General features: G+C 25.1%; 1 protein-coding gene across 2 annotated transcripts in view; it reads left to right on the top strand.

Annotated features, from left to right (window-relative positions):
• Positions 1-13673, top strand: part of LOC129968767 (serine/threonine-protein kinase mTOR-like) — a 132784-nt gene that overhangs the window by 48732 nt on the left and 70379 nt on the right. For both annotated transcript variants that reach the window (XM_056083002.1, XM_056083001.1), the window contains exons 21-25: positions 5153-5397; positions 6010-6096; positions 11426-11593; positions 11682-11794; positions 13041-13155. In XM_056083002.1, the coding sequence (XP_055938977.1) occupies positions 5153-5397; positions 6010-6096; positions 11426-11593; positions 11682-11794; positions 13041-13155 (728 nt within the window). The remainder of the gene's footprint in view (positions 1-5152; positions 5398-6009; positions 6097-11425; positions 11594-11681; positions 11795-13040; positions 13156-13673) is intronic.

Here is a 13673-nt window from a genome sequence, read left to right as displayed (position 1 = left end):
TTTTTGCATTATTTTCTTTTATATAATATGCAAAAGATGTAGAAAGGCAACATTCAAAATATATTAGTTATGTTTTTGAATCTATTGGCCATAATTAGATAAATAATATTGAAAATTGTATACATTGTTGAAAATTATTGTATATTTCAGGAAATCAATTTTAACAATGTGTTAGAATTGCCATTTTATTAAAATTCTGTATTTCTTCATGTGACGGCATGCAATTTTGAATGTCTGCCTTTTTGCAAGTTAAGAATTTTAAAAGTTCATTGTGAACTTATATAATATCAGGTTCTAGAGAAATTTTATGAAAGCTTTAAATTCTTCATCTGTTTTCATCAACATGACTTTCTTGGTCTGCATATAGTTTTCCTGTTTATTTTCTGTTTTCATTTTTTTTCAATATATTTTTGATTATTCTGTCATCATTAAATGAAAAATTACTTGATAAAATTTTTCAACATGCACCCTAACCTGTATTTATTTTTTACTAATGTGCTGCATATTTTTTATTCCATTAGCCTAAATTTTGAATTTAGATTTTTCACATCAAAGATGCTATTGTTTCGCTATTGCCCGTTTAGAGAGATTTTACTGTAAAACATATTTACACTTTACTTTTTTTATACTATAAGTGAAACGTCAAGTAGCCATTGTAATTAAGTCCTTTATATATATATATATATATATATATATATATATATATATATATATATATATATATATATATATATATATATATATATATATATATATATTGATTTTTGTAAATTTTAGTGAAATGTTTATTCGTTGGATCATATTTTGATTTTATATGCTTTCTGTTTTGCTTTCTAGACTTTATCACATTAGCTTTTTAGTGATGAATATAAATAAAAACAGAATTTTGATTATATAAGGTTAATATTGAAATGATTTAGGTTTAGTGGATAATTTTTGAATACTAATGAAGTTCAGATGTACTGATTACAACTTCTGCTATGTTCTTGTTATCCAAATCAAACTACCTCTTTTATAATTTGGGAAATTTGTAGTTTTTCATCAATTATTAGTTATGAGTCATTCTAAATGTATTTGCCTGAAAAATAAGAACTTCAGTGTTACACTGAAGAATATCACTTTGATCAGATTATTTTATTGAACTTTTTTTTAAAAATGTATTTCATTAATTATTTTTTGTCAACTATTATGCTTTTGTTATGTGAATATTTGCTATATTTAATAGACTGTGTACAAAGTGTTAATATTAAAATTTTACTTGTTGCCTGAATTAATTTTAATATTAATTTTCAAAATGTTAACTGTTCTGGTACACACTGATCACTATGCATCTTATATATGCCATCTATGCATATTTGTTTATAATCAATAATTAGATACAATTTGTCAAAAAAATATCAGTCAATGCTTTTTATTGATTGCAGCTTCTGAATGTTAAAATCAAACAAAACGTATTATTTGATTTATTGATATGTCCTTTTTAAATACATGTAAATCACATTAATATCAGAAAACATCTTCATATTTAATTTCATGTTTTCTTTCAATTTCTAATGATAACAACCTAGTTTTCTTTTTTAAAACGATTTCTCACATTGAGAATTCTGATTATGCAATTTTAAGCAATTTGATTTAAAACAATTGGATATATAAAAGGAAAATTGTTTCGTTGGTTATTTCAGTAACCACAAAAGTAGAAAATAGGTAGTTTCTACTGTTCATTTCTTTACTTTTCACATTTCATTCATTGATTTTAGAAATTAACTCTGTTCTTTTCAGCTGTTCTTTAAATTTTCTGAATCGGGAAATATGATTCCAAAATTAGACTTTTATTTTCATATTCATATCTGGAAAGAAAATTGAGAAGGGGAAAAATTATATGTAAATAAAAACTTTTTGTATGCTTTTTCTTATAAATAAATAAACTTTGGATGTTCGTTTAAAGTTCATTTTTATTCTTGGCTATCCAACTTTAGTGGCCAACTGATTTACTTGGGATATTGATTGTGTTTGCTTTCAATTTAATCTCTTATGAATAGCTTAAAGTTTATGATACCCCTAAGAAAATATTTTTAAGCATCAAATTATGACAAATAAACAAAGCTTTGTTTTTATAGCCTTTCATTATTAAGCTCTCTGTGTGTTCTAAATAAAGCTTAATAGAGCTGAGTCTCATGCTGTCTAAGTCCTACTCTTTTTAAAAAGTGCAATATGTTCTCTTTAAAAAAACATAACTATTCAGCTTATCCTTTAATATTCCTGGTACTGTAACTTCTCTTTCTTATTCATTATGTAATATACTCAGATATCAAGTAAAATCTTTCTTCTTTAGTTTTTCTAACAATAAGGACAAAAAAAAACCAATTAAATATTTGATAAAACAATGAAAATAATTTGAATTTCAATTAGGACAATGGAATCTATTATTGAAAATTGGGCAGAAAGTGTTTTGAAATATTGTCAGAATTTATGAAGATCTTGAAGAAATTTAAAATTTATATTATTAAAAAGATATATTTTTTAATTTTTGGCATGGTGTCGAAATCAGCTTTGTGCAATAATATTTTTAAAGGTTGTTGCTGGAAAATGCCATAAGTTTGCTTAATTTATAAAAACTTGTGACAAATTTGACGGTTGTAAGTCAAATGGTCTGTTATGTAGAATGCCAAAATGTCTTGTAGAATGCTGCATCCATGCAATCACACATGCACACAAAATTATATTATCAGTATATATATTAATCCATATTTAACTACTGATTTGGTATTTTACTGTAATATTTTATGTTACTTAGGTTAACAATCAATAAAATACTCAGAAAAATTTTAATCTAATTTTATTAAGTAATAAAAGAACATTATCAATATTGTTTTTACTGTAGTTGAAATACACACACACTTTAATTTTCATGATAAAATCTCAAAGGAAAATTAATATGAGCTGTGAAAAATTTTTAAAGTGCAATTTCTGTTTCTTATTATTATTTCTTATTCTTGTTAATCACAAATAAGAAAATGAACTTATGAATTTTTTCTTAATCTGTCATTTTATGCTCTTGTGTAAATAGAATATTCCCATTTAATTTTGCAAGATGTCACTATATAAAATTAATTTATTATTTTAGAAAGATTTATTCTTTTACATTATTTGTTCATATTTTTATTTAATCAGACTTGTATAATAATATTCATCATATTTTATTCAACTAATTTTTCAAAATCTTTTTACTTATTAATGTAGATAAAGGATTTGTAGAGCTTTTTAGAATCCAAATCAGTTTGGTGTGCATAAAAACAATTTCTTCCGAATGTTGCAGAATTAAAACTGTTTGCTGAATAAATTGTTTTATTCTTCTCTTCCTTTTACACCATTATTATTTTGATATATAAAATATAATATCCATATCTATTTAATCATCTAAAGTAGTATAAAAAAATATTTTCTTTTTCACTTTAACAATATTATTTCCCTTGTAAGATTAAATTTCCAATTTGAGGGAAGGAAATAAAATGTCATTAAGTGCAATGATGCATCAAAGAGATTGAGAAAAGCAGTATTCAGAATGCTCTAATTATTAGCTTTTTGATGTATGTGCTTGTTGTAATTGCTTTATGTCAAGTTTCCAAAATAATATTTAAGTAAATATTTTAGAGTACTTTCAGGAAAGAAATTTTGTTGCAGGGGAAACAGAGAAAAGCTTGTGTTAAACGTCGAAAATAACACAAAAGAAATAATTAAATATTGAAAGTGATGAAAACCGATGACTGATTTCTTTTTTGCATCTTTAGGGTAGTCAAAAATCCTGTCGTAAGAGAGTGAAATGCATCTAAATTTTTGTTTTAAAATATCTTTGTTTTTCATATTTTATAATCTGAAAAATAATATGTTCCAAATTTTCTTCTTGGTTGTAAGTATTGCAAAGTAAAGAAAGAGTTGGGTGATAGCTTTTTCTCTTCAGAACTTCTGAACTGAAAGTGTTAAAATTTCAGTAATAATTATTGTAGCTCTTTCGCATGACTCTAAAATTTTTATGTTTCTATAGAATAATTTTTAAGATGCAAATTTAATAATTAATTAAAATTACAAAATATTACTTAAAATTTTCAAAAATACATATTTTTTATATTGTGTTGCTAGTTTAATCTAAAGCAAGCATTATTATAGTTGGTTTAGCTGAAATATGTAGAAGAGTGGCATTTGAGAAAATTGAATTAGTACTAATTTTTACATTTACTAATTTTTGCATTACATACACTTTTAGAGATCATCTTTTTAGAATAATGCTGACTTTGGATTTTAATATGTGATAATTAATTCCTTAGTGATTTATAGTGTTTAGATATTTTTTAAATCAATTGTACAATAATCTTCCAAAAAAGAAAAATTTTATCAACATTTATGCGCATATATATATATATGCAGTATATTTGTATAGTATTATTATTCTTGATTTAATAATTAACATCGACATTTGATTAATTTTTATATCTGCTTTGACTTTCATACATTTTAATCATATAAGATGAGAAAAAGAAAAAAAATTATTATTAAAATTTACTTCAGATATTTTGTTATGCTTATTTCTTACATTTGTAAATACCTAATGAGCAGTTTTATGTGTACATATTATAAAAAGTGTGATAGCATTTATTTTTTCTCATATTTAACTCAACTTGTTTCATTTATAAAGGTAGAAATCTATAACGAAATTTTTATTTATACACATTTGTATGTAATGAATGAATATATCCAAATTGGAAAATATTGAACATTTGTGCATATTCAATAACAGTGCTCTAATTTCATATTTTCAGAACTTAATAATTGTTTAATAGATTAATTTAATTAAATTTTGATTCTATATGTTTGGCGCTAACTGGTTATGAATTTGAGGAAAGGTTGACTTCAAGATCTTATAATATTTATAGTACTGAATTTTTAGTTGAGGAATAAAATGCAAAAAATAATTGAAATGAAGAAAATAAAATCTACATTTTAATGCAATGAGAATGTATTTTTAAAAATTATTTTTTTAATAAAATGTATTATTTTATACTTTTTATATATTTTATTTGAAGTTTTTGAAATTTTTATTTATGATGGTGATATAAAATAATGAAATATTTTAAATTCATATTTTACTTTTCTGTAGAAATGAGTGCAAGTGAAATGCTAGTCAATATGTCTGGGACTCTGGATGATTTTTATCCTCAAATTGCTATTGTAACTCTCATGAAAATAATCAGAGAACCTTTGCTGCACCAGCATCACTCTATGGCTGTTCATGCTATTACTTTTCTATTTAAAAGTATGGGAGTAAGTGCAGTTCCTTATCTTCAACAAGTGATGCCTTCATTTATTAATGTTATGAAAACTGCTGACGGTACATTCAGAGAAGTAAGGATGTGTTGTTTACATATTTCTATTTAAATGTATATGTTTCATATCTGTAAACATGGAATTGTGTGCTATTTTTGAAATTCATATACGCTTGTGTGTTTCTGATAACAAAGCACTATTTTTATATTTTCAGAAATGAATTATCAATTAATTAAATTCTTATTCTATACTAGTGGTGGAAAAAATGATCTCAAGTCTTCATAATAATGAATTGTAAATTCAGTGTTAAAAAAATGGAAAATGAAATAAAAGAACTACTTTAAATAAAAGTGTGTCTTTTAAGAATTTATTTTCACAGCAGATTTAAATAGAAAACACATTGTTAATGAAATTAGATTAGATGTACTTCTGTCATTTGTTTAGTAATTGGGATGCAAAACAAATGCAAAAACAAAATGCAAATATTCTAAATTTATTTAAAAGATAAATTGTAAACATCTTCTTTTCAAACTTGTTATATGCTATTCATAATGATTTATTGATATAATTATCATTGAATTACTTGCTTGCTGAATACATAGCAAAAAGAAATAAATGTTTTCTGAATTGCAGTTTATTCTAATGTAATTTAAATTTTCTTTATTAAATTTCTGTTTTGCTTTATTTCAGTTTCTCTTTCAACAGTTATGTCAGATAATAAGCATTGTTAAGCTTCACATTAGAAATTATTTAGATGATATTTTTAATCTAGTAAAGGTAAGAAAACTTTTTATTGTGAATACTCTTCAGTATTAAATTTTACTCCTCCTTTTATCCATTTTTTTAATTATTATTATGTGTATTATTATGAATCTGTGATACTGTTTTCCTGTCATATTAGTCTTAGATCGAAAGAATAATTTACTTTCTTAAATGATTCAGTTGCCCTATTCTTCATGACGAATGTGGCAACAAAAGTGAATGTTTTGTAAAATACAAGAAGTATGACCCTGCCTCTATTATGTTTTGAGATCTTGGAATATCTATCTTAAATTAAATTCACAGAGCAAATTCTCTAATTGTTACATTGATCAATATTACTGTTTTCTAATCAAAGATTATGTTTGCTTTAGGGATTCTTCTGGGATTTTCATGGAAGAAATATTTTTCCATTATTCAGCTTATTAGGCTTTATTTGCATAACGACTAAATGATATATAGTATTTAAAAAAAAAGAGAGAAAATGCAAGTAAAAATCTAGTTAACTAAAATTTTTAAAAATGGAGTGGGAACTTAAAGTAAACTGAGTAAATAAGAAAAGTGTCTAAAACTTGAAAAGGGAAGGAAAAATAAAATTCATGTGAAGAGAATGTATATTATGTAAACTGCAATTCAAGAAATGAAATGGAAATAAATGTTGAAGGAGTGTTAAAAGGGAAAATAGAATGTGAAACATGGTGAATGGTGCATTAATTGCTCATTAGGGGATGAAATTAATGTGAATCGTAAAAGGAATTCTAGCATTTTTTACCAACAATATTGAGAAGCTAATTGAAAAGATACTGTATTTACCAAATTCTGCAAATTCAAATTTAGTAATAATGGATATATTTTTTGTTCTTTTAATATCTCTTACAAAATTTGTAGAAACACCTTTATAAATGGCAGATTTCTTATAGAAAATCTACTTATTGCAATAGTTTTTATGACACAACTTAAGGAAAATTTTCACATATCTTCACTGATGATAGTCTCTTGAACCCAAGACTATTCTTCATTCAAAATTTTATATGCATGTGCTTATAACACTTTGCTCATGTTATCTTGTTAAAATGATAATCAAAGTAGCTTTGGTCTTAACTGGCTTGAAAAATGCTGCAAAGAATGTAAAAAACTTGGATAAATTAATAGCTCATCTAACTCAAGAATTTGTGTGGAATTTGTTAGAAATTGAAATTTTCGTTTCCCTGTAATTTTTTTAATATTGACAACAGAAAAAATAAATCAAATTAGACAAAATTGTTTCTTAATGATAAAGAGAACAGCTTTTGTGTTAAAAGCTTTTTGATATTGCTTAGAAGCCAGATTCTGGAAGGTGACTTTTAATCTCCAAATATTTTTATTATGTTTATAGAAAATAAAACTTCTACATTTATGTCCTTTCCTTATTTTGAAATTGGTTAAATGCATGTGGATTAAAGTTTGACAACTTCAAGAAACTAATTACTAAAAAATAAAGGAACAGAAATGCTTATTGACAACATTATGTAAAAATGATCAGTTATAAAAAAATTCTAGAAACTGCAGATGCTTTAGCTCTTTTGAATGCATTTTATTGTAATTTTTTCTTTGAAGTGAGATTATGAATGTTTATTTGTCTTTATTTCACCATTTAAAAAATAGCCAAATTTTCTAAAATTATATTTTCTTTGTGACAGTATCCCTAAAAGCGAATTATCTTTTACTTACTCATTGTTTGTGAAATTTCATTTACCATAATAACTAATTCTTATTTAAGATCATCTCAAGTGAATGAGTTTTATTTTGACTGAAGATAAGTGCAAATGGCAAAGCTATAGAGTACTTGATTTGTCGGATTTAATGGCACAACTTCGGATATGGCTATACCACAGCAGACATATATTTAAAAGATAATAAACAATTGTCTAAAAGAATTCTAAAATGATTCAATAAAATCGAAATTCATACAAAATTCTATAGAAAATTGTAAACTAATATCATGTTGCACTCTACTGTAATATGACTTTAAAAATATTTTGATGAGGATATTCTGAGCCAATATTTGCATGTCCAGTGATGATTAGTTAAATAAAATATAAATGAGGAAGATTAAAATTCAATTAAAAGATACAAAACTTTTTATTCGTTTAGCACCTCAGATAGAGGAGCTTTATCGCTGAATAAAAACTATTTATGTGTGAAATGATTTGACCAATGGTGAGTTTAGTCGATTTGACATCAATCTCAGAAACTAGAAAACAAGACCAGAATGAAATAATATATTTAATTCAGTAATTTTTTTTTTTTCGCTTGCATGCGTGTGATTTGATGATTCCGTGACTCTTACCATTCAGAATTGAGAGGATGAAAAGAGGAATACTTCACATCACGAGCTTCGAGAGCATCTTTGCAAGACCAAAGATGTCTTCACTCATAATTATCTATATGCTCATTTATAAAAATTCTAATATGATTCATAATCAAGCAAAACAGGGTATCAAGGTACTTATTTTGTAGAGTCCCCAAGAGACTCAAGATTTCATGAAATGAATCTGATAGAAAGGAGAAAGCATTTCTATAGAGCTCATGTTTCTAATATATACATGGAAGTTGTGTTCGTTGGAAAACAAAATAGTCTGTAGGGCATATAAGAACATGACTAATTCAATGTATAAAAATTTGATTATGATTATAAGGAATTGAATGGCATAAAAAAAAACATTTTTGATCAACACCAAAAATCTAAACACATGGTGCATATAAAAGTTTCATTTTTTTTAGAAACATAAAGAAAAAGCCAATGAAATATAGTGGGTTAACAGTTTTAATGCAGTGTGATAAAATGTGAGGATAACATATAAATATAGTTTTTTAAATGTCTAGAAATTAAAATACAAATATTTATTTTTCCTACATAAAAGAAATGGAAAAGTTAAAATTTGCTCAATAGATGTCAACATATTGGGATGCAGTTAAAATTTTAATGTTAAACAAAATGTCAGTCTTTTCTCTTATGTTGTTATTTGTTACCTTTACTTTCATATACAGTAAAGGCTAGTGAATTAAAATTAGTATGATTTGCAGATCGTTGCTGTTCTGTAAATTTGTGGGTTGTATCTTTAATAGTTTCCTCTGGGTCATAGCCAGTGTAATTATCAGTTTCTTACATATCCATTGAATTAAGAAGTGTTTGAATTGAATCTGGATTGATTGATTTTATATTTAGATTCATTATTTGGAATATTAAAATATTTAATTAAGATTTTAAAATATTTAATTGGAGCTACAGTCTAATAATTGGTTGCGTTCTCATTAAATGATTACTGAAATCCTGTTTAGCTTTTTTCTTTATAAGTAGTTGTGTAACATTACAGATCTTATCATAACTTAGTGTTGATACAGATGTTTTAGATGTAGGAGGACAGAGCAGATCAATAGTACTGGAATCGATTTGGATGAATATTTCAAAAGCTTAAACAGATTTGCTTTATTTGACAATTATGGCAAAAGATTGACTGTTGTAGTCAAACAGTGCACCCTCTTTGGCATATGATAAATGTTTTTTTTTTCTTAATTTTTAAATTTATTTTTCATGTTACCTCTTTGATATGGTGGAGAATTTGTGTCATGAGCTGCTGGGTTGTATGTATATTTCAATCTGACAATTTATCAAAACTTTCAATTTCTAGGGATTTTTCAAATTCAATTTTGTACATAAAAAAAATCTTATACTAATAAAATTTAAAGTTTTCTATGGAGTGATGCATATTGCGCTATCCAGAAGAAGAAATTTAATCTAGAAACAAGACATGATTTCTATTAAGTTGTCTGACTTTAATTTTTTAATTGAATTTGGCTCTTCACAAATTTCTATTATTCTGCTTTGATTAATAGCAAAGGATGAAACAGGGCAAAATTTTTATAGTATTGAAAGATGACAGAGTAAAAAGTCTGACATATTTGCTAATACAGTCAATATTACACTCTCCAAATTTAAGCTTTTAGCACAAATTAATTTGAAAAATAATCTATGCAAAGAAGCAGTATTATTTGAGCCCTGGTAATAACATCTATTCTGAAACCAAGTAGGGAAGGCTGTTAATCAACTCTGAGAGTTCCAACCTCAACACATGCATTGACGCCAGCTTAGACTTATGCACTCTAGGAACACTGACCACCCTTAATGCCAAGCCTTGTTTGCTTGATTCCTAATAGTTTTGCCACAAAAGGTAACTATGCTAATTCCTGAATTATATACTGTGGACCAACAAATCACATCTAATGAATCGTCACATGCCGCTAACACATAGATTATCTTTAAGAAGCAAACAGAGTGATAACTTCCCTTGGAAAGCTACTTCCCCTTACTGTCGAAACTTGAAAGTACATAGCAGATGATAAACATAAAGGGAATAAAGATCCCTACTAACCTCAGGATTGAGACACTCATACTCATCTAAAGAAAAGGAAATTCCAATTTTTTACTTTATCTTGATTTTGAATTAAATGTAATGTATTGTCTTTTTTTATTAATTTTTTTTGTTATATATATATATATATATATATATATTGCTATTCTTAATTTAATTTTAAAATTATATGTATATTAAATTGTTTTTGTAATGTAATGAGAAACTAGACAAAAAGACAGCAGATAACTTCATTTTATTGCTGCTCTGCCAACATTGGATTCAATTTACCAGTATATAATCATTGAAATTGTTTATATAAAAATAAAAACTTTTCTTTCAATTTTAGTAATGATTAGTTTTTTTTTTTTTTTTTTTTTTTTTTTGTATAGCTATTAATTATTTAGACATTTCAATTTTAAATTATTTCTTTGAACAGCTTTATTGTGAATTTGAAACTTATATATTTAACTGAAGGATTGCTATTAATGAGATAAACTAACCAATCAGTCTCTAAAGGATAATTAATCTTTAAAAAAACTTATCTTTTAAATGAACTTCATGAAATTAAATAATGCATATATTTACATTTGTAGTATTTTTCAGGTTATATTTATCAAAGTGTGGTGGTGTACCATAAAATAATGTATCTGTATTTTTTGTATTTTCAAACTTGTTAAAATATTCTAAGTTTTCTATTCTCAAAATTAATTTGTTATAAATTATCGTGAATTAAAAAAGAATTTTAATATATCCTGTGCAGAGTCAGATAATCTAACTGGCATACAGTTAGTACAGTATTACAGTATGTTGTTACATAAATTCATAATATATAATTTTAAATTGGTATTCCTCATTTATGTTGGATATACTCTAATCATGAAAGTGATTTTTCTTTTTATCTTATTTTTTGGGGGATCTATGGCTGAAATGTAATTCTTTGAAATTGTTTGTAGGAATTCTGGACTCCACAAAGCCAAATGCAAAGTACAATTATACTACTAATTGAACAGGTAGTCATTGCTCTAGGAGCAGAATTTAAAATTTATTTACCTCAACTAATACATAACATTTTGAAAGTGTTCATACACGACACTAGCAAGGAACGTGTGATAACTGTTAAGGTAACTTTCATATGGATTTGCTTCTCTTTTCCTTTCTTTCAATTTTGTTTTTAGAAACAATTTTTGTTCACAAAATTATTTTATTTAGCTTCTGGTTGCATTACAAAAATTTGGTAACAACTTGGATGATTATCTTCATTTATTAATACCACCCATTGTGAAGCTCTTTGATTCCTCTGATATTCCACTGAGTGTACAAAAGTAATTATAGTTTTTTATTTATTCTTTAAAAACTTATAGTGTTAGAGTTCTTGAAATGAGATAAAATGCCTGCTTAGAATCATAACAATTTAACAGGAACTCATAATTTCAATCAAATTATGGCAATTTGAAATTAAATAATAAACATTGTCTTTAATTTTTGAACTGCATCTAATTTAACATATGAAAACTATTTCATATCTAATTATTTATTTGCAATTTTCATAATGAGTTAATGAGCTATTCATATTTTTCTTTTCTTTAAATAAAAGTTTAAAAGTTAAATATAAAATTTTAAGTCCCTCATTAAATATATTTTAATCTTTGTTATAGGTCTTGATTTGTTTAGCATTGAAATGGTGTTAAATAGTGTCTAAAAATAAAGAACATGCTGCAAAAAAAAAATTCTATTTGACTTGGTTAATCATTGCTTTTTATAACTTTTCACTATAATTCTCAAGAATTGATATGGTTTATTTGGCTATTCCTTCGTTACTTAACAATCTAATGTATTTATTTTTCCAACTATTCAACAGTCTTTTGATGATTTGGTACAAATCTGTAATATTTGCAAGTATGCAAATTTGAAATTTCCTCCCTTATATTTAAGACTATTTAATAAATAGTAATGAAAATATATGACATATAAAGATTTCAATTGCTAGACTTTTTTTTTTAATGCTGAATATATTTGCGAATAAGTTTCACAGAATTTAAATTTGAAACTTTTACTTAAATCATGTTATAGTAAATATGGCATTATATCTAAATCTGATTTTTTGGAATTATAATTATTTAATTATTATATTAAAATTAAATATATATTTTTTTATCATTACCAAACAGAAAAACTTAGTTTTCTTTTTGAAAATGCTGAAAAATTTGTAGAAAAATCCATAAAAAAAAAAGAAAAAAGATTAAAACTAGCACTCCCTACTATTTGCACAATTAAATAACAGAAAATGTGTTTTTACTTATTGATTGTGAAAATAATTCTGATTAAAAAATAAGTTCTTAAATAGATGGTTTCACATGAATTTAAATATCAATCTCAATTATTTGAAACAAATGTTAAATTGTGTTTTATTCTGAAGAGAAATATTTATTTTCATTTATTATATTTTTTTAGTGTTGCAGGTGTGCCTTAGAAACCATAGCTTATTTATCTGAAACTGCAGATTACTCATAATTTGCTTCTGTAAATGATATTTGTTTGATGATGTTTATTATATATTTGTTGTTACAGGTGTGCCTTAGAAACCATAGATTATTTATCTGAAACTTTAGATTTCTCTGAATTTGCTTCTCGAATTCTTCAACCATTAGTTCGTAATTTGGATACTGTCCCAGATTTACGATCTGTAAGTTTACATAGCAGCTGTTTTTCTTTATCTGTTAATTGTGTAGACCGACCCCTATTACTCTAAAAATGTGGTTCACTATGAATTTTCAAAAACATTTTTCCATTAAACATTTTCTGAAAATGTGTTTCTTTATTCAGAAGTAGATATCTCTCATGCCTTCAATTAATTTAGAATATATAAGTAATTGTGAAGGAGGAAAAAAAAGATTCATTATTTATCAGCATTTTTATTCAGAAATAAGTTAATATCACTCCTGCTTTTAAAAAAATATGCAAATAATTGTGAATGACAAAAAAAAAAAAAAAAAAAGGACTCGTTATTTATTAGCATTATATTTGATTTATGTTAAACTTTTAAACTTGCTTATGCTTGACATTTTGTGTTAAAGTGAGTGGCTAAAATCATTTATGATCAAAATTCATAGCATTTATAACTTTATGATCATTTCTTATCAAAATATTATAAATGCTAAGAATAACAGAAACTTTGATTTAAAATAAAAATTTAATTTAATC

The sequence above is a fragment of the Argiope bruennichi genome, chromosome 5 (assembly GCF_947563725.1).
Source record: "Argiope bruennichi chromosome 5, qqArgBrue1.1, whole genome shotgun sequence".
NCBI lineage: Eukaryota > Metazoa > Arthropoda > Arachnida > Araneae > Araneidae > Argiope > Argiope bruennichi.
This window is presented reverse-complemented; position numbering and strand designations above follow the sequence as displayed.